The 23330-nt window shown below is 29.0% G+C and overlaps 2 protein-coding genes and 1 long non-coding RNA gene across 3 annotated transcripts in view; 1 reads left to right on the top strand and 2 right to left on the bottom strand.

Moving 5' to 3' along the window:
• Positions 1-23330, top strand: part of LOC123274530 — a 53195-nt gene that overhangs the window by 10101 nt on the left and 19764 nt on the right. The window contains exon 2 of the mRNA XM_044742228.1: positions 20442-20495. Within this exon, the coding sequence (XP_044598163.1) occupies positions 20442-20495 (54 nt within the window). The remainder of the gene's footprint in view (positions 1-20441; positions 20496-23330) is intronic.
• Positions 185-6089, bottom strand: LOC123275401. Its single transcript, XR_006511676.1, has 3 exons — positions 5721-6089; positions 5509-5629; positions 185-353 (listed from the first exon to the last, which is right to left on the bottom strand). It is a non-coding gene; the product is annotated as an uncharacterized LOC123275401 (long non-coding RNA).
• On the bottom strand, positions 12093-15222 carry LOC123275398 (putative odorant receptor 92a). Its single transcript, XM_044743500.1, has 8 exons — positions 15057-15222; positions 14665-14954; positions 13975-14597; positions 13796-13900; positions 13534-13713; positions 12859-13467; positions 12205-12781; positions 12093-12139 (listed from the first exon to the last, which is right to left on the bottom strand). The coding sequence occupies exons 1-6, from the start codon at positions 15116-15118 to the stop codon at positions 13414-13416; spliced, it is 1314 nt and encodes a 437-aa protein (XP_044599435.1). The 5' UTR covers positions 15119-15222; the 3' UTR covers positions 12093-12139; positions 12205-12781; positions 12859-13413.

The following is a 23330-nucleotide window of genomic DNA, read 5'->3' as shown; positions in this document are numbered from 1 at the left end:
AAAATAAATTATAATTTTTTCTTTTTTATACTGTAATAAACAACATTTATTTAATCATTCAACTTGTTAACAAATATATTTCAATCATTAAAATTTTATAAGTATAACTTTAACAAAGAGACGAGGTTTTTTTTTGTTAATGAAGTAACATACATTTGATTAGATAATAAATAAAGTGTTAATTAATAATTTTTGTTACTTATAATTAAGAACGGCTAAAAGTTCAAGATGATGTTATTGTTGAAGTCATCCCATTGACACTTAAGGAAGCCGTTATATAAACGATTAAAATCTCTTTCCTATTCTTCGCTCATTTTGTGTTCTCATTGCGCAAGGATACCTGTTGATATAATCTGTAAAAAAATATTTTTTCACAGATTTATTTTATCTTCACATATCTTGTACTTTTTCTATTACCCACTATAAAATGATATATGATGCTATTATGTACACGCAGTAACTATTAAACAAACAAAATTTTTAACAATTCAATATTTTTATATTCTACTTCCAAGTATTATATTGTATAAAAACAAAACAAAACAAAAAATAAACTGCTATTTAATTATTGGATTTTTTAAAATAACATCACACGTCGTTTTTTCTGATACTACCGCTCTCGTTCTCAGTTCTTTACTTTACTTTGGGAATTCTGGTGGGAAATAGAAGCAAATAGCCGCTATTTCAATGTGAGTAGGTATATCGTGTAAACACAACTTAACTTGCTATGGGATATATTCCTGCGTATATGTACAATCGTATCCCAGTTTCGGATAACGGTTTAAGGAGTAACCGTATTTATATATACAATTTCTGATTCTTTTGATCAATTTTTTATAAGTTTATATTTACTTTAGCTTCAGTACACAATTTTTCGTCTCTTTTTTGGTCAATTGATATCTTAGTGACTGATAAGACTATTGAAGTCATTATAAAAAAACTAATTCTTTATAAGCAATTTTATAAATATATTGTTTCATATTTAATTAAACTTACGGTTTATTACATAAACAACTAAAGTTATGCAATTAAACGGTTATAATATTATAAGTTATAATGCATCGAAAATTTTAATAGCATTTTTAAGAAATGATGCTTACAGGAATATAAATTTCATGTTTAAATATAATTGATAAACTTTTAAGAACTGTAATTATAAAAATATTTAAGCAGACCTGAAAATTTAGAATTTAAAAATTAATCAAGGACAAATAAGTAGTATATAACTTTTACAATGAATAATTACTACAGAAAAAATAAAAAAATAATGTGGGAGTACGTGGGCATCAGTTACAGAAGAATCATCAGAGGATATATCCATCAAGGGAACGTGTCTCTGGTCTGGTTCCCGCGCGAAAGACAACGTTGTGTAGTGCACGTTCTTAATGGATGAATTGAGCATAGAAGCGTGGAGAAGCTGGAAGATTTCGCAAAAGCATCGAGCTCTATGGCTCACTACACTAGTAAAACAAATATAATATATAAGAGTCGAGTTTACACTGAAGGGATACGAGAGAGAGATGAAAAAAGTTGAGAAAGAGCGAGAAAATATCATGATGTACTCTGTTTACCACAAAGAAGATTCATCCTCGGCTGTTACACAAGATGAAAGTGTACATGTCGTTTGTTGTTTTAAACACATTGCAGAGCAAATAATAACTGTTGCGACAAGAAGTAGCTCCTTAAGATGTAACCTGGGATTTGAAGAAATAAAAAACAAAAGAAAAGAAGACACGAATAAATAATAAAAACGGCTAAACACAAATAGAACAACAACTGAAATAAAACTAATGGGATTGGTAAGAAAATAATAAGCCAAGTGGAAACATAATGAGTAAGGAAAAAAATAAATAAAACAAGATAACACTATGCATTAGTACCCACGTTTATCTTTCTATTATTCTTTCTTCAGTGATGGAATAACTCAGGTGGGATGTAAGACAGGTTTATATTGATGTCTGTGTACGACTTCTGTTCTGATGGGTACCAATGATGTTTGAGTACAATGTAATCTTGCCAACGTATTTATTTTCATTATTAATTTTTCATTATTTTTTATTATATATTTATTGACTTATGTACGTATGCATAATAAACAGTTTAATTGCAAGGTAGTATGCAAGTTTAAATCGTAAAAGTGTGGCTTAATGATTCATAAAGATGACGATTGTTTCAATAATAATGAAAGAAAGTTCTCGATTGTCACAATAATTATAATTATCCTTATGGTTAAGATAATGATTAATTATTATCCTTATTTTTTATGTGACATCTTTTATTTTAAAAAAGTCATGGTAAACTTGTATAAAGTATTATTAGCATTATTATGTATTTCCGTTTCTCAGATGTTACTTTCTGATTTTACGATCCAATTTTTGCGAGTTTGGTTCGGCCATAAGCATTTCAATTTGCAGTTTAGTCAGCTCGTTAACTTAAAAACAAGTTTTTAGTCTTCGAAAATTGTACGGTTGTTTATAAATCGTAAATATATTTTTAAGTTACATGTTTCGTTGTTAATTAAATAATTAAATTTTTTTTGGAAATAATTCGACTAAGTAAGTAGAGCAAATAGTGACTTGCAACTGACTTCTGGTCTAGCCTTTTTCTGTTGTAATAAAAAAAGTTATATTCATTTGGTTTGAAAAAAGTTTAAGCTGAAAAAAACTTGTCGATTTAACGCAATCTTTCGAGCAAATCAACCAATTAGATATACGATTATCTATTAAAGGATAAAATTTAATGAGAGACCATTTTATTGCTTGTACTCTGATATAAAAAATAAATTTGATAATTTATAATTCATGACTTATGTATTAGTGAATCGGCTAATAAGAATCTTCTTCCAATGGAAATTCAAGAAAAGACATTAGATATATTTATTAAAAGGACTGATGTAACACGCGTACTTTCTCCAGACAAAATCGTCATCATCATCATCATTTTTACTTGTCTGTAAGTTAACTCTCTCAAATAACCCATGACCTGTACTTATTAATAAATTTTTGAAGCGCATATAATTATATTAATTTAATGCTTTCATTCTCAAGGATTTTCAGTTTCAAAATAACACTGCTTGTGGATATATTACAATAATACATGTAATAAAATTATAAAATAATAATTAACACGTGTTGAGTTTTTAATCACTATCATTGTTAGAATAATGCAATGTTACCAGAACAGAATACCTTCTAATCGTAAACTATTATATTGACTCAAAGTCGCTAGATGGAAGAGGGTCACACTAATAATAATGATTGTTGAGAAGAGTATATTATATGGTACAAGTGCATGGTCCCGGTTCCAAGCGAACAGCTGACATTTCCCAAGTTTTTTTTTTTTTATTATTATCATATAGCATACTAGAGTATATTTATGCAGTTGTTTATTCATACACGGACTATAAATATATTAAGCGTACAAACAAAGCAATATAAAATTCAAGATATTCGTGACTCGAACGATCGATCGGTATTTCTCGCGCGATTAAACGCAAACGATTTCTCTCAAGTACTTCTATACAAGTTCTTACTCAAATTATATTCTCATCCTTGATGAAATAGAGCCATTAATAAATATAAATTTTCGCTATCGAAATAAATAATTGATTATACATAGACGAATGATTTATTGATTATTGTTATCTGCGGTATCTTTATTTTACTTTTTTTTTTTAAATTAATATTAATTATCTACATACGAAAAAATAAATATTATATACTTAATGTATATTAAGTAACTAATCACAAAACAGAGAGTGAATAGTATGAATATAAATATTAGAAATTTAATTATTCTTATATAATTTGCCATGGTGATGGATATGAATAATTAATAGCTACACTGAAAAAAAAATTAACTTGAATCGAGAGAAAAATTCTTAAATTAAACCAAGACAATAATTTTGAAAAATTTTATCGTCTTGAATTAAGACGAAAAATTCTTAAATCAAGTAAAATTTACTCAAACCGAGAAAAATTTCTTAATTTAAGAATTGTTCTACTCAAATAAAAAAGATGAATTTCTTCAAAATTATTTACTTGATTTAAGTAAATTTTTTTTTCTGTGTAGATAAAGAAGTAAGGTCTACTCAAAAATAATTTTGGTTAGTGAAAATTTCGTTTTTCAGTTTTTCTGATAAATAATGGCAAAGTTATAAAAATAAGAAATAACTAAGCTGTAAAAGCTTGAAATTTTTAATTTCATGCATTTATACGAATACATTAAGGTTTTATTAATTAAAGAAACTATTCCTTTATCTCCAAACAGATGGTTGGCCTATAAGAAAATATTTATGAGACTACTTTTGAAGTTAACTCTTTTAGATGAAATGATAAAAAAAAAAACTTTATCAGAATTCGCCCACAAACACGGTCGAATAAAAATTCCACTTCTTTCAAAGACGGTTCCAAAATAACAATAATACTCTAAGGATGAAAATTTTAATTGGTAGTTATTTCAAGTAGTTTTTTTTTTCGTATATATTTCTCGAATTTTTTTTATTATTTATTTATTATAATGACACTACTTACTTATCATTTATATTTCGACCAAACCAAAAATCTTTCGGATGCTTTCTAAAAGTGAAATCAAGTTTATACGGCATCTAAACGTTATAGCAAGAGTCGACGGAAGAAGGCGGTGCGGTAAAGAACCGTGTTGATGAAGCATAAGCAGCGCACATAGATCGTCCACAAGAAACAATTGCTGTAGTCTATCTCAAGTATCTCGCAAATTGACGGTTTTAGCGATATAACTAAAATACATCTAAGCCTTGACATATACTTTCCTCACAAATTATTTTTTTTTCTTGTTTTCTATTCTTCTAATATTTTTTTTTTAAAGTTAATTTATTTTGTTGAAATGAAAAAGAAATTTTAACGATTTCTTTAGCATCCTTAAAATCTCACTGTTATTATTTATCTATAAGGAATAATTACTCAAACCTGTCATTAATTTTTTTTGCATTTAAATAAAAAAAAAAAAAGAATAGTCTTGTAAAAAGTTATTTAGAATAAGAATATGGTCGATAATTAATTTTTCACATCACATTTTATTTTACCTTTCCAAAAGAAAATGTTTAGTAAATCCCGAATCATTAATTATCTATTTAAAAAAATAAAATGATATGAAGAATTAATTTGAATATAAAATACCTGAAAATCATTTTAAACTTTTACGGAATGCATTAATTAAATATTATATTATATTATTTTATTTTCTACAAGAAGCATTCTCTTGTTAATCTGTCTACCGAGTTTAAGTCCATAAACAACTGACCAATGAATCACTTCTTTGTAATGCAACAATAACAATATAGCGAATAGCAAAAAATGCCTTTTTTCCATATCCATCTTTATAATGGTAGCAAAATCTTTAATGAAAAGTGACGTAGCTCGAAATAGTTGCAAAATATATACGTGTATAATATATCCTTGTTTATCGCAAACTTTTGTTTACTTTTCTCTGTCATTTATACCAGTAGCGTTGAAGGGACCGGATACTTACGCTCGTACTCAAGAATTGAGGCCACCAGGAGAGTTCTCCAGAATCGCTGGTGGTTTCACCGATACTGCGGTCTATGTGTTTGTTTTGCTGACAACTTACGCACTCGCAACTATATTGCAATCTAATACAAAATAAATACTTGAGCTTAAATAAAGTATAATGATCTACCTACTATTTTTATTGAATTGGTATTGGTGAAAACTTTACACTACCTGTGGAATGTGCACCTCTATATTTTCAATACATGGGAAAGCATTTGGTCGTTGACTTAATGTCTGGTTCACTTTGCAATCTCGTTCATATCAAAGACGAATTGAGGTGAGGCTGCGAGAGAGAAGGTACGTAGAGACGTTCACCTGCCATTTTACTTAAGTCATGATTATCCCAAGAAAACGCCGACCGCTCCCTTATACATCTTGATAATTGTGAAAGATATTTGTCGTTCATGTAAATTTTATACACATCGGCTTTTATTAGCTTCTAATCACTGATTTCGGTTTGATTTAATTTTCCATTTTTGACACATTTTAGGTGGACCATAATGTTAGTATCCTTTTCGGTTCAATCAATCTAAAAAAAAGACATCATTTTACTTAGATAAATGTTAAACTCTTAAAATTACTAATAAATAAAAAAGTGAGTTATATTGCTGAAAGAGTTTCAATTTCTATAGAAGTATTTTTCTGAAAATAATTGCATAAAATAACAAAATTGATCAACAGCTCCCACAATAGATACCGACTTTTTACACTGTTCAATTTTTTGTTCAAAATATTTCGAATTTTTCTGGATCTAAGTATATTAAATTTTGAAATTACACAGTAAAAAATTTTTCGTCATTGTGCAGAGTGTTAAAATTTGTGTGTTGAATATTACACTCTAGTGTGTAGAATTTAACATTCTAGTGTGTTGAATTATTAAATCAACACATGAGAGTGTCAAATTCTACACACTAGAATGTAATATTCAACACACAAATTTTTAATACTCTACACAATGACGAAAAATTCTTTACTGTGTATATCGAAAAATTCATTCTATAAGACAATATTTGAATAATTAAAAGTTTTAAGTTGAAACTGTGAAGTATTTAAATATACTCTAACTGTTGATTTAAAACTTTAACGGCTTTCATTCAGAAAATTAAAAAAAAATTTTTTAATTTTAGCGACTAATTTTAATTTTTAATTTTAACTATCTCAAATAGTAACTTAACCTTGAACGAAGATAATTATAATACTAATTATCCAACATAAATCAACTTTTCAGAATTTAAATATCTAGTATTAAAAATGGTAGATATTTCATTGGGCTCAATAGAAATGTATAATACTCGAATATAATATATTTGTGATATTGTAACTTGATTTAATCAAATTTTTATACTATAATTTTTTTTCGATTTCAAAAAACAAAAAGCAAATGTAAATTTCTTTACTTTTGCCGCGTGATTTTAAAACCGGCTAAATTTGTTCAATAGTAAAAGTTTTTTAATGTAATAAAAGTTTTATATATAATTGCATGATCTGAATATAAAAGACACAGCATCTTCGAATTTTAAATGTCGTGCGGAGAAGTTAGTACGTTAGAAAGTCCCCTCAGTTTCACCTGAGCTAAACATTCTCCGATGTAGCGAATCCAAAAGAAGAAGTCACCTAGTCAGTCGAGATTCCACTCTATGATTTTCACATCGACATCATTTCTTCTTGCGTCCTGACCTTTGAACTTTATCGTCGTCTGTATACTTTTATAAATAAGTGTCAATAAACTCATCGATTTGCCGCCATCAATGCTGTCCAGCCAGCACTCTCTCTTATTTTAAATTTGTGCATGTTAATTTCGACACTACGTCAGACTCGCTCCTATCGACGTCAACGATATTTTAGTCTCAGAGTCTCAGATAAAAGGGAGAGAATGTCTTTTTAACACTGGGCTTGGTCCATTGCGCTACGACCCACTGTCATACATTCCATTCTCTATCATTTTCTCCCCATTCACTATTTTTTATTTTAAATAAAAATATAATAAATTTCCAGATTTATGTGTATACACGCGTTACCTGGCCCATAAATCTACCAAACCAAATTGTTGAGTTTCTTTAAGAATTAAGTATCCAACTATGGACCACCACTGATTATTTTTTTTTTTTTAAATGAGAACGGATACTTGTCAAATCATAACGGAAGTTCTTGATTTCTCTAGACAAACACTCTCGACTGATTGTTTTTTCGCATTCCGTGAGCTCTAAAAAACGTTATGATGTATGTAATTTATTGTATGATGCAAAAACTATATATTAGCAACCAGAATTGCGCCAAGTACGATATTAAATTATCTTTTTACCTTTTTTGTATGCGTATTTGGCAATAGTTTGAGTTTTAATATAAAAGATATACTTTATAGCGTTAGTAATATTAAGGTAATTTAATAATACTTAGGATTAAAATGGAATTATTATGAAAATATTTTCAATTAGACGTCGTTTCTTTCTCTCAAAAAAAAATGAAAAAATACATGCTGTATTTTGGCATTCTGGATTCTCCCCCGGGAAGTATTATATTTCGCAGGAAATTTGGGCAGCCGAGTAAACCTAACTAATTTGGCTATGGCCCGCCTGGGACAGTGTTATCTAATTTGATCAGTAATCGCGCTGTTCTAATTACCCAAAGGAGGGCTACTCTGATCCTTATAGCCAGCTGAGGATTACTCTATTCTGATTACCTCGTAAAACTGCTTTCTGATGTGATTTCAAATTTCTATATGTATTCAAAATATACTATGTAGATTTCTACTATTTGGTAGTGAATATTTACTATTTTGATGTGCAAAGTATTTTACTGATGTATATTGCACTACCAGATAGTGGAAATCTACTAATTCGATTTAAGAGAGATTAATAAGCTCTTATCAGAAGATGATAAAATTTGGTTTTCATTAAAAATTAAAGAAAAAATGACCAAAAATTCCCATAAACTTTGATGTTTTTAAAAGCAAATCTTTTGTAGCATAAATGATTAATTAAAAAAAAATTATATCAAATATTAAGTCTCGTTCATAATCACATAGCAGTTCAAGTACGCTACATAAACACTAAATAAAGAAGATATGTTTTTATTTTATCTTAAACACTTGTTCATAATTTTTATATTATAATAAAATATATAAAATAAATAATATTTGTTGACATAGATTTTAAATCTTAAAAAAAAAAAAATTTCGAGTTACATCGATGAAAAATTTATCATTAAAGTTATCTTAAGAATTTTTAAAGTTTGAATTATAATTTAATTTCTATAATGCGGAATAGCTATTCTAATAGGATGCTTCCAAGCGCAGCCTACTCGAGGAGAAAAGCCGCTTCGATTAGTAAGTCCCCAACGCATGTTAAAACTTTCGCTCGATTTCATCTGGAATTCTTGGCTCATTAAAAAAAAAAACTTCGTACTTTTTTTTTTTTTGTTGTTTTCCAATTTTATCGAAGCGGTAGCAGCAGCAAATAAATAGGAGCTGGCTTGCCAGGAATATTTGCATGAATGAAAATCGCACGTGCTGGATTTATTCGTGATTCTACTCTTAACCTGCTAAAAGCACTTGTTCGATTCTTCTTCACAGCGGCCGACACTGATGGCCGAAGAATCAAGTGAAGGAGAAGCCAAGGCAGTCACTAAACCTGGTCAGTATGTCGCGGACCGTTATAAAATCCCTGAGGCTACTTTTAATTCGACAAGTATCTTCTGCATGTACCTATCACATTTATGTTCTATCTTCCTTACCTCCTCCACGTGATTTAAAGTCTTTTTGCTTCGGATATATCATTAGTTTATTGCCAGATCGCCTGAGTGCGGTTCAGTTATGCGCTCGCGAATCTCAACTCAGTGATTTAAAGTCTTAGATCGAGATAATCAGGTCATTGAGATAAAAAATTCTGAGTTATTATTATTAACTATTGTAATTCTTGATGTGGAAGGCAATGAATATTATTAATTTTTTCTTTTATCATATCGTAATTATAGTCGGACATTAGCCTTGATCATCAATGGCAAATCAAGATGCTCGTAGCATTAAGTCATTTACTTTTATAATAAGAAGTCATAATTAGAATAAATATTGAAGTAAAAATAAAAAAATTAACAGAGTTGATTTGAAGATCAATCAATCAATCATTCTCGCCGGATATCAGATTTCCTAACCGGCTTGGCAACGATAACTTCTCGTGGAATTTGTCCCCAATACTTCTCATATTGGTTTATTTACACTTAGACATATACTTATTATGCCATTTCTATCAAAACATTTTGCGATACCATTATTATTTAAGATTTTATTAAAATGTGAGTTGTAAATGCTTAAAAATAATTTGAATTGCGCAATAAAATGGTTTTTTACAATAATAAATTTTTCTGCAAAAATTTTCTTGTCAAATTATCTATGATATGATTTTTTTCACTTCATCAACACTGAAACCTGTTAAACAAGAAATGTAATCCCTCATTCTTCTATGAAATAAACTCTGCAAAGTGTTTTGAAATATTTATAAATTTTCGGTTGCATTTTTAAGGTGAAAAGAAGTACCTACGCACACTAAAGAGGAAAGTATAGGATAACTCAAATCACGTATATGGAACCCTCAACTTAGGCTTGAACAAAGATAACTTTACACGCGAGTTGGAATAGTTGAAATATTTTTGTTTTTTTTCCATAATGTTATGCCTGAAATTTTTAATTTTTTTTTTTTTTTTTTTAATAAAAATCGATGTAATTTTTAGTTTTAAGTTTCAAACAAGCTGAAAATAGTCCTTCATTCTCCTTTAAGATCTTTATTCTATACATTTGATGTTCATCAATCCATTTATTGAGCACTTAATGAATTTACAATTGAAAGAAATGTGAATTTCTTGTAATATCATGTTTTAAATGTTTAATAAAAATTAATAATGCCTAAAAAAATGAAAGTTTGAAAATTTTTATGTTAATGGTCTAAGTAAAGGAGCATCACTACATAAATTGATGACTGCACATTTGAATAAAGAGTCTCCTGTATTCTTGGCGATGATAAAGAAAGTTTAAGAAAATTGACGTAATATACTAGCCGTTTAACCATAAACGTTTTAATTGCTATACAACGAATTACTTAGCGTCGGAGCCATTTCAACGTTGGTTAGTAGAGCGATAGACCGTACTTATCATCATCGCGGATCTTTTCATACCAACTTTTATCCTTTGCAGGGCAAAAGATAAAAAAGTGAACGTTTTCCACGAGAATAGATATCCGCATATCTAATAAGTCGAATTCAACGAAGAAAAACTGTCTTATTTCTTTTTCTTCTTTCATCACCAGTCTAATTTTTCTTTTTTACACAATTTTCATTCACACACGTTTCTCAATATTAATATTTTTTTCTTCATTAATATATACTTGAAAGTTAAATCAAGGATAGAATGTGCCCTCATTTAAATAATCTGAAATTAATAAATCAAATATCGTACAAGTTAAAAATGAAAACTCGATGGAAAGTATTTTCACTTGTAATATTACCACAATCATGCGTATGTAGATCAAAGTGTCTTTAAATGTATGTCAAATGTACGCCCAGTCGACCTTGAAGAATAAAATTAGTATTTAACAAATCAGAATAATTATTTCTTATCTCTTATAATTTAAAGAACATTTGATTCTGCGATTGAATGAAATAAAATATTAATAACATAGTGTTATTTATGGATGAAAGTTGCTAGAAACATCGGTATCATAATTAACAATCCCTTCCTTCTTTCGAAACAGCTTTTGCATTGCAGAATATTTATCTAGTAAACGTTCTCATCCGGTATAGGTAAAGTAGCCAAACAGTATCCTATAGATATTGTAGAAGAATTACAGGAACCAGCCGTTGAAAGGGTTGTAATCAAGCCGATGACTATTTAATTTTCATCATTAGTCGAGCTGAGTTTTGAAAGTGGGTTTGGTCTGCCTCTCGAATCTCGCAACCTTGACGTTTTTTTAAACGTTGTTTATTTTTTCTTCTCCTCAATATTATTGCTTATACCATCAAAATAATGTAAGCTTATTACAATGAACCAACCGCTTGTTAATCTGAAACAATCTCCATAAAAATTAAAAAATAACGAAAGAAAATGCAAACAAACGTTAAGGCATTGTAATTTTTATTTTTACAGCGATAGACGATAAATGCGATTATGATTGTGAAAAATATGATGTAAGTGTGAATTAAATTATAACAATTGTTTTTTAGTGAATTGTTCTGTAACAACCCGTTTTTTTTTTTTTTGAATACTCAGTAGCTGCTATATTATAAACAGGTGAGAAAAAAAATTAGAGTGAATTGAATAGAAAGGAATTATTATGATGTCAATCGACAATTATAGTGACTCAGGGACGATTGGTATCAGAAATTTATATAAATATTCACGATTTATATAGTATAAGGCATAATATTTTATTTGTGATATTTATCTAAGAAATTAAGGAGAAAGGTGTATGATCCTCGATGAGAATCTAGTAATGTATTTAATATTCATGGTAAATAACGACCTTCTGTATCTATTGGGTATATGTCTCTCTTTACCTTGTCTTAGAAAGTCTCTCATAAGTTTGCTGATATTTGGGTCGAGTCTAAAAGTGATTAAAGAATTCGTGTTGATCAGCTATACTGGCTTTATGATTAGTAATAAATTTACCTGTATCATTCTGAATTCAATCCAATTTGGTTGGTATCGATAGATAAATATAGACGCAAGTCATTCTAATGGTAACTTTCAAATTTTTTGTATTGAACAGCAAAACATTTGGCCTGTTCTACATTCGCTTAAATTTTCTTAAACATTACTTAAAAAGTATAAATTTTAACTATATATATTGAAGGTAATTTGCTTTACTACAAGATTGATGTAGTTAGATGGTATCAAGATATAATGATTGACGAAAAATACCCGTAAACAATTAAGTAATCAATATTGTAAGATTTAGCTTATTAAAAAATATTAATTGACATGTCATTAATGATTAATAACATTTATTTGTTAACGAATCTGAAAAATTTTTTTTTTACACAAAAAATTCTTCTCATATTTCGAACTGATAAATTTAAACAAACAATTCCAACAGCTCTAAACGTTGTTGTTGACTTCATTCAATTTCTTCTTGTGTGGTATAGTGAATTTTATGTCGAAAGGCAGAAAGATAAAACAAAAAGTATCATCCGACCTCTTGGAAATTTATTACATCTTTTTCTTTCCTTTTGGAATCACTTTACATCTGTAATTAATATTATTCATTATTATTATATTATTAAACTTTGTTTTTGTGTTAAATTAATGAAAATTTTGTTATACCGTATTATATGTCAAGATTCTCCTAAAATTATGTATATATCACTTTTCATAACTAGATCATAATTCATATGCATGGAATCTTGTAAAAATAACTGGTGTCAATTTTAGACTTATCCCCCGTCTATCAATAAATTTGTTACATACTCGTGTTTCCATATTTTTTCATCTTACTTTAACGATTCATTTTCTTCTTTTTCTTTTTCATTATAAATCAAATAAATATAATTATGTAGAAGTTAAAATAAATCTCACAATATTCGTAGTGGTAAAAAACAGTTAATAGGTGTATGTTGAATAATTTTACCGGTGCTCATCAGTTTAGAAAAGTGAAAATTTTCGTCTCAGACAGACAATCTTTATTTAATAAATGTGAAACTAAAACATAGTTGCGAATTAATTTCAATACAGAATGCCAAAAGCGGAATTGTCCTGGATGATAACACTTATTTTTTCTTTTTTGATAGTCGAAATAAATTCATTGCACAGTTAATTTTTCTAGTGAATTTATTAAAATACTAAACTGATATTTTTTGAAACAATTGATGCAAATAGTTTTTAGTCATTCATATTCATTAACAAAGCTAACACCGAGTATGAACTTTTGACAACCTATAACAGAAAAACAAAAAAGAAAATGGTTTTATTTGTATATTTTGAAAATTAAACGTTAGGTACCGAGAGAAATGTTGCAGTGGATAAAACAAAAAGACCGACTGCTTTAAATTCAATAGGATGCATTGTTTGGAGCATAGTGATTGTTATAAGATTGTGTAATTTTTGCTTTTTATCACTATTAGTAGAATCGTTAATATATTCCCAGCCAGATGACCACTGATTATACGTCAAACTATTTGTCTAATATATAATTATTAAAATGATTAAACTACGTAAAATTTTTATTTAAAAAACGATGTTAAGAAAATATTAAAATATTTACCACATGAGTAAATTCGTTACCATACCAACAAAAAACGAATAATTCTCCCAAAGCAATTAAAACAAATACTGCGAATTGCATTACTCTAAATGAGTTATTTAAATTCTAAAATGAAAAAATCAGATATCAAAAAATGATAAAATAAATTTATTTAATTAAATAAATATGAATAGTCGTACCAATATTATTTGAAACCCACATAAACAGACAATAGTTAAACTAGCTGAAAATTGAAGTAATAAAAGTAGGTTAATTGTTATATTAACGTCGATTGTAAGTTTAAGAAGTCTTTGATGATGTTTAATACAGGTTTTATATCTCCAGTTGAAATCATCGACACTGTTTTCAGATTCATGTTTCTCAAAAGCAACAAACGACTTTATTTCTAAATCTTCAGGACTTAATTTTGAGGAGTTATATTGATTGGCAAGCTCCCAAGTTTCATTTATTGAAACTATAGTAGCACGTTTTATCAATTTACTATTACAGTTTTTATAATTCGCTGCTAAAGCTGTGAAATGGATAGTCGTCCATCTGATTAATGCAATAACCATTCCATCAGTTGCAATTATAATTGCAAAAAAGTATGATTCTGAATAAATCTGAATGAATGCTACTATTTCATAAATAGGTGAATGATCTGTTTCGAATGGATAGAGAGCTTTAATAAGTAATCCTGGTTTTTGTCTGAGCCCAAAAAATATAGTTGCAAGTACAAGAAAACCACATGCTGACGTAAATAATTTAATTTCCATATTCTCCTGCTGAGAATAGCTTTTGATATTTATTACCATTCCTCTATCTGAAATTTACATTTTAAAATAGTTAGTTTTATAATTATTTTATTCATTTAACATAATTAATATTACCGGATGATTGTTGTAATATATCTATTGGAATTAATACTTTTTCGATATGATCTATTATGCTATTGTATGATACTGTAAACTTTACAAATTTTAAAAAGGACATAGATCCACCAATGAACCATCCTCCAACATCACCGAGTACTACTAAATCGCCCTTGTGATATATAGCAGGAGCAAGTATCGAAGCTAAGTGAATCGCCATAACTACGTAATTAAATGTTCTGAAAATAAAATGTAATATTTTCAACAAAATATGTGCTGATGGTTGTAGTGGCCAAACACCACAGTATCTGCAATAAATAGTATTCATTATTTTATTACTCTTTCACTTAGTAAAGTTTTTTTTACACTACATAACTATCATTTTATCATATCATATTATATGATTATACCTCAAGACATAAACACAAGTGTCGATAAATCGACGATGTGGATTAGGTAATCTCCCTTCCATGACTGAAGTATAAATATAATTTATTCCCTCAACGTAAATATAATTTCTTTGTTATGATAAGACTAGTAAGGGAGTGAAAAATATGAATTCGCAGAACTTCTATTATTAAACGTTTCGATAATAGTAATTCTATATTTTTCTTTGTTTCCAGCAATAGTAACATATTATTACAGTATATATTATTTATTCAATAATTACATAGGGGTTGTTAAAAAGAGAACTCATGTTAAACGTTCATTATATTTTTAGTAATGAAGAATAGAAAATGGGTGCATAATAAATTAGTTGACGGAAAAATCATCGTCTATGCGGCGCCTGAAAAAAACTTAGGGGGTGCGAATTACTTTTTGACTTTACCCCAAGTCAGTCTATACTCAATTTTCATCCGATTAATATTAATATTGTATTGTGGTTATTCGCTGACAGCAAAGTTAAAGACCTTCACAGAATAATTACTGTTATCAATTTGTTCTGTTTTCTACTGTATTAAATGCGAAACTTTATCTCTAAACAAATAAAATAATTCAAACCACGAATTACTTTTATATTGTCACAGTTCATAAAAAATTGTAAAAATAAAATAATTAAAAATCTCGTTTAATAATTGTGTTAGTAACAATACACGGTCTGTTAGTGTTATTAATAATAGTTAATTTTTATAACTAATTAGTTTAGTTTAATATCAATAATAATTTTGAATTTAAAACAGATTGAACTGTTATAAACTTTCACTTGAAGCTATTGATGGTTAATTATTGATATATGTAACTAAATGTTGGATATCTCTTCGCTTTTATTTTACAAGTAATGTACTTGTTTATTATTTTTATTTAAGACTCCTAATTTTTATTTGTTCATGACTACAGGATATGTTATAAATACATCTCACGTTCTAGTATACTGTCTTTTTACGTATATAATTAACACTACATCGCAATATAAAGTCAGAAAATATATTATATATAAATATATTATCTAAGGTAAAAGCCCCAATATATGATCATGTACCAGTATATGATCATCTATTGGGGCTTTTACCTTATATGTAAATTATAAAGTTATTTCCTAAATAACTCCCGCTTACTTCAAGCTATTAAGCTACAACTATATAAGTTACTATAAGTTACATTAATTATATTTTTATTTTAATTTTATTCATTTCCTCTTTTTTCTTCCATTTGCACATTCTCATGATGACACAACTTACACAATTGAGTGATTCCGCATTCGCGTAATCAACGAACAATGAACGATTTAGTAGTGAGAATGTTATATGCATTTTAATTTTATTATTTTTCCGTCTTCGCTTTTAACTGACACTTGTTAATTCACATATTTTTAATTTTTTTTTGTCGTTTCCTGTGCCAATGACATATACACTCTGTAAAAATGGATCTCGAGAATACTACACAGTGTAAAATTTTAATCCGTCTACTTTTAACTAGTTCGTTATCTGCGCAAGTTGTTGATTTATATTCAATTACATAAATAAATAAATGAATTAAAGATGAAGAAAATTTTTTTTCAAAATTTTAATTTTGTTCATATTAATAAAATTTTTTTTTTTTCAAAAATTCAATTTTTGAGACTTACTCATCTATTTAGCTATTAGGAGATAATGATAAAATTTTAAGTAAATTCTGACATGAAGACTAATGTAATATATATAAATAGATAGCTTTCTATGACATCTGCTTAAAAAATATAAATGATTACTATCGAAATATGATTAAAAATGGCAAGTTAACAACTTGAATAAGTTATTTAGTCAAATTACTTCTTACTGTTTTTCGGAGAATTTCAGAGTTTTTTTCATATATAAATATTTATATTATATATATATATATATATATATATATATATATATATATATATATATATATATATATATATATATATATATATTCTACCTATATTAAAACATATAGGCAAGCACATAAAAATTTGTCCACATACGTTTTCAGCGAAAAAAAAATATTAATTAGATATATGTGGCATATAAATTGTTCATATCTTTGCGTATATATGTTTTCATATATATTTTATCGGTGGGGGAAGAAAGAGAGTGTGAACATAAAAGTATTTATATTTATCAACTAACGGGATTTGTTACAAGGCCTTGCAATGACCGCATTTGTACCAGCATTATTAGCCAAAATTTTTCATATTCTAACTACCCACCACACTAAACATTAAAGGATTTAATTTTAGATTATCTTAAAGTAAACAAGTAGTTTATCGACTTAATTTATCGTTTTATTTCTAGAATCAAGTTAAGTGCTTTAACAAATAATATAGTAACCGATACTTTACAGAAAGGCACTCAATATATATGAGTGTATTCTCTGCAAAGATAGTGGCGTAAGATTCATGATCTTTTAAAATGATTACAGGATTTAATCCACGTTATTTTATTATCATCAGAAATATATACTTATAAGTTTATTACTGTTTTAAAATTTCTTGTATACTTTAATAAAATAGCATAGCTGTATTTTAATATTAAACTTAAAGGATGATAGTTGTGATTCTCGTGTCTTGGACAATTAAATTATTTGAATTTATTCGACCACAATAAGCAATTGCGTGAGCACGTGTTTTGCGTGAATGTACAAACAGATGAATAAATCGTCTCGTATATCGGTAGTGTTGAGAATACTCTCGATGCGAGTTCTCACGATCCGGTACTTTCTCCACTGTAGACTACAAACATTATGTTGCAGCCCAATCGACAACTCGATTGGTCCAATACACAGGTGTTTTTATTATTTTAACATTAAATTTATAAATGCAATTTTTTCTTCTCCAAACAATTGATACAAAATTCACGGAACCACTTGACCTATAAATTAATACTCATATTATGCACATAAGAATAAACGATTAAATAAAATATTATGTTTTATCAAAAAATTTTTACCTTCCATTATTATTATTATTTATTGCTCTCTTGTACTTGACCAATTTATAAGTAAATTTGTCAATTTTCATTTTGCAACATGCATCTTATTAACTTCAAATTCACTTGACACTTGAAATTATAAGTTAGCAGCATCTGTTGTACGGTATGTTGCAAAATAAATTACTGAATAATTCGACGACCGTTTGTCGTCGAACGTGGCGATTTCTCTCTCATCATCTCTCTTGAGGTGTTCTTTTAACGGCTCGCCCATGTCACATAATCACTATATACTCGTATTTGATGTATGCAACTAATAGAAATTTGTGTTGTATATATTTATAAATGTATACTGCATACAACCGTACATAAATTTATTTATAACAAGATGAAATGTAGATTTAAAAAGGCACATAACTTCTATTGTTAATGCTTTTTATAATATTGCGTACATGCCCTGCTATCTCGCTTATGTTCTAACACTGAGTCGCTGACCGGGAAATGAGCGCATTGCCCTAAAGATATTCTTGCTATTCAATTGCACTTATTCTTCAGACATAACTTTATTATTAAGTTTAATAAATATTTCATAATTTATTAGCAAGATTCATAGTTCAAGGACTTTCAACCGTGCCAATTTCATTATGGTGCTCGAACAGTTGCCAGACATAAGTTTGGATGAGAAAAAAAAAAGTCAAGCAATCTGACCAAAGATGTTTTCTTGTATCTGCTCTATAGCACGTGGGTTGCGGTCACGAGGACTCAAGGGACAAATGATGGTATTTCTCAGTAAACTTGATCTTTTTTTTTTTATCTCAACATCCTCGAATAGCCGTCCTTCTAGTGCAAGCGACGATTAATCGATCGGTGCGAATGAATGAACCAGACTCGACCTGGTAGCCTCGGTACCCCAGTCTACTCTCTGACTATAACTGACTAGACTGTCCTCGACCAACGGACATCTAACTATATTTGCCAAGTTGTGTTTACCGGCGCTCCTCGATCCTTTCCATGCCACACCCGGCCGACGAGCGGAAGAGACTTAACCAGCGGCTATTGGTGCTGATTATGATGATGATGGTCTAGTGTCCGAGAATCTATTCAACCTCGTCGCATACCTACTGACCTCGCTTACATTCGAGTTGCTCAATAACCGACTCACTTCACTCTTTTCTTCTCTCATTATTAAGAAAAAAATTGAACACTATTGATGATGATATCAATTAATAGCCTTTTGATTTACAGCATTCATTAAAATCAGACAGTTGGAGAATTTTTATGCACACTGAAAAAAAAAATTAGCTTGATTCAAGAGGGAAATTCTTAAACAAAAAAATCTTTTTAAAGAACTTCATAATTCTGATACTTATAAGAAGAAAAATTCTTGAATCAAGATTTTTTTCTTTATTTAAATAAATTTTATTCGATTCAAGAATTTTTCTTCTCAACTTGAGACAGTAAAACTCTTCAAATTAATTTTCTTGATTTAAGAATTTCCCTCTTGATTTAAATTAATTTTTTTTTAGTGCACTTGAATAGACTTTTTTTTTATTCAAGTTGTATTTATGTTACTTCCCTTGGGATGTGTTAAAAGTTACTGAGACCACCTTTAGCGTCTTTAAAATAAAGCTCCATTCACTTGTCAGCCAGCTAATGAATAAAAAATTCAAATAAACTTTTCGATAATTAGTTGCAAACTATAATGCTCAAATATTCGAAAGAAATGAAAATAAAAATTTTTTAATGACTGGAATTTATATTTTGCACTTTGTTCAACAAAAATAATTAATGTTAATAGTCTGAAATAAGGATAAAGGAAACATCAGAAACGATACGTAAAGAAGAAAAGCAAAAAATGTTAGTTTACCGGCGAGACGCGCAACCGAGTTTTACGCTTGCCAACGTGAGTCGGTCAAATAACTGTATACGTCAAGTAGAGGGTCTGCGACATCTTCGGCATTGTCTAACGATCCCGTGACTTGAACGTCCTCTCGACCTTCTCTAATTTCCATATTTGTTCATTATATCAACACATACAACTCTTCTGCATTGGTTACGTATCCTAAATGCAAGATTCATTTTAGTTCTATTTGACCTCGACATTATCTTCTTTTTCTTCAAGTCAATACATCGTAGACGTGAATGGTTTTCACGGTCAATACTAGTGTATTGCAAAAAATAAGTATGTACAAGGTCGTTTCAAGCCGTTGATGAATCTTTAAGTTTCTTGTCCCATTTGACACTTCTAGAATATACAACATACTTTAACGGTCTGTAGTAATAAAATATTTAACTGAGACAACTCAAGTTGTAATTACACACGTTCATTACAATTTAATTATAATTATATCATAATTAATGTGTAATTAATAAAACTGTCTTTATGTTTGAAATGAAAGTAAAATTGTCGTTTTTTACTTCCAGATGATGCAGTATCACAAAGAGATATTCCCGGCTTGGATAAAGATGGGCGAAATGGTAGGTCTTTTTCTAACTCTTTGCAGAATTATTGCATGGTTTAAGCGGGTAGTTATAATTGAAATTGCATGATTTATGCCACAGTCGCACCACAATAGTATTCTGAACATAATTATAACTTACTGTAAGCAATCAACTTTAAATTAATTTAAAAAGGGAGTATCTGTCAACTTTTAATTAATGTATATTGAATTATTAAGCTACGGTTTTCTATGTGCAAAAAAAATAGGTTGTGTTATCGGACAGTTGCCACCTGCTTGCTCTTCTTTTCCGCTCTTAATTTTCGTCATTTAATATCTCAAGATTTCTCTTCTCTTGCATCATCATCTAGATATATTACAGAACAGGTCATACAATACGTTTTCTTAAGATTTTTTAATCTCATTGACGCATAATGCAGTTATTTTTATATCCTTTTTCTTTGTAAGATTATATTATTTTTTTTTTGTAGTATACATAAACATATCCTCATTTCATTAATATCAATCATATTTCATTTAACTAATAATTTACTTTACCATCATCATCTTTGTACTTTTGTAAATTTTAATTCTCTGCAACTAACTGATCTGATACGAAACAATTATCAAAGGATGTCTGACTGTAAAATTAATACTCTAGATGAATATATAAAATAATGAATTGAATAAATCTATACATGCATCTACTTATTTACTTTGAACCACTTACAATTAATACAATAATAACAATGTAGCTTAACTTTCTTTTATTTTATTTATATATACTCTGTATTATACAAATTATTCAAAAGAACTATTTCTCTATTTATTTTATTTATAAATTACTTTTTTTTTACTAAGCAATTAATCAGTCGATAAAAGTAGCCTTAAAATAAATGATTAATTAATTGATAGATCGGCAGCTTTGAAAAATTTCATTAATTTAATTAATTGATAATGTATTAAGTGTATAAAAATTAAAGGGAAAGGGGGGACAATGAGTCTTCTAAAAAAAAAAATTTCTCCATACTTCTTTCACTTGTCTTTGGTCGGTAAATTTTTATCATCAATAAGATCCACTTATAATTATAACATTTAGAAAACTCTCACAGAATTGAACAAACTTAATTTAAAGAAACTTATTTTGCCCCCCTTTTCTCTAATTATCTAAAGATTTATGAGGAGGTGGTTAAAAGCTTCGATGGAGCATAAAAATAATTTCACATTTACATACACATGAAAATAAATAAATAAACAATTTTTTTTTTTGGGCTCGTCTGCTAAAGTTCGTCTCTCTCTTTTTTTCTGTTTCTGTTACTGCTCCCGCCTGCCATGTCCCTGCCTCTTCAACTTCTTCTCAACAACTGTGGATGCCGTCTGTCTCCAACGTTCGCCCGCCACCTCCGTCTCTCCGATACTACTTTTACATATAAATATAAAAATAAAACATATAATTTTTAATACAACACGTAAATGCATTTACTAACAACGACTTTTGTACAAAAAATCATATTTATTATTATAATTATTATTATTACTTATTGACTACCAAACTAAATAATCTTTAATGAAAATACTTATAAAACAATTGTATAAATGACTTGACGACAATTATTTAATTATATATAAATTGTAATTAAAATTATTCCTATATTATTTATTTAATAATTAAACTCACAGACTTGACAACAGTTCTTCTTGTATCCGCTCGTCCAGGTAAATCAGGTTCTCCTGTTGGGTTAATCGGAAAAACAGCACGTACATTTGTTCAAGATGGTGCTAGTACAGAATATGCGACTCAAGTTCTAGGTACAACATTAGACGATGGACGTGGTTATGCACGTATTTTATCCACATCAAGTCGTGTTTTTTACGACAAAGATAATAGTAATAGTGATCCTAGTTTATCGACACCAGAGTCATCAAAAGTTAAACCGTTTGTTGTCTATCCATCACGAGTTGCGCCACAAGACGAATGGAAACTTTTCGGTGGAATTATCGAAGAAGAAGACTCTTCATTGTCTGCGGGTAAACGTGAAGAAGCAATAATAAGACAAGAAATATCATCATCATCATCTTCATCAAGCAGCTCTAATGAACCTCATGATCAAGAAAATGATATATTTGAAATGAGACGGGAATTTAACGTTGATAATCAAAGATTTAAGCCTGCCAAAATTCGCACACCCAACTTACCAACGTACACAGTTACTCACGGACTCATTGGTGCCCATTCTGGTTTAAATGAAGATAATGGAGAAGAAACGAGGAGTTTTAAGCCACGGGCACCAAAAATTTTTAAACAACCGGCTCGTCCAGTTGTTAAAAAAGAAAGTTTACGATCTTTCAGTACAGTTACTTACTATGGGTTTGCTGATTTTACAACGATAGTCGGCGACACAGTTATTGTATTTTCACCAAGTACTTCTCCTGCGCCTTCTCCTCGTCCTGTAACGAAAATCACAGGTGATGCGACTTTGAGACCCGGTGATGGAAGTGCTGTAATGATTCAACCCACGAGCATTGTGCAAAATGAAAAGACAGCAGATCCACTCCTGGATGCTATTAATGGACACAAACAACCAGAATCTAGTGTTTTGACGCCTAGTATGGTAGAAGAACCAGAAGAATTATCTTCTTCTCAATCTACCCCTCTTCTTTTACTTCCTGAAACAGAAAGTCTTAAGCCGACTGGGTTACTCAAGGTTGTTGACTCAACGACTTCATTAGATGGTACAACAACACATTATAAAAGCCTTATTTATGGTACATATGTTGGTACAAATTACGCTCAGATTATTCACACATCTTCGAATGTTTACTTTTTCCCTGATGAAGCTACTGTTTCTTACGATACGACGATAAAACCTGAAGA

This window comes from Cotesia glomerata, linkage group LG1, assembly GCF_020080835.1.
Source record: "Cotesia glomerata isolate CgM1 linkage group LG1, MPM_Cglom_v2.3, whole genome shotgun sequence".
NCBI lineage: Eukaryota > Metazoa > Arthropoda > Insecta > Hymenoptera > Braconidae > Cotesia > Cotesia glomerata.
Note: the sequence above shows the minus strand (reverse complement) of the source record. Positions and strands in the feature narration are given on the sequence as shown.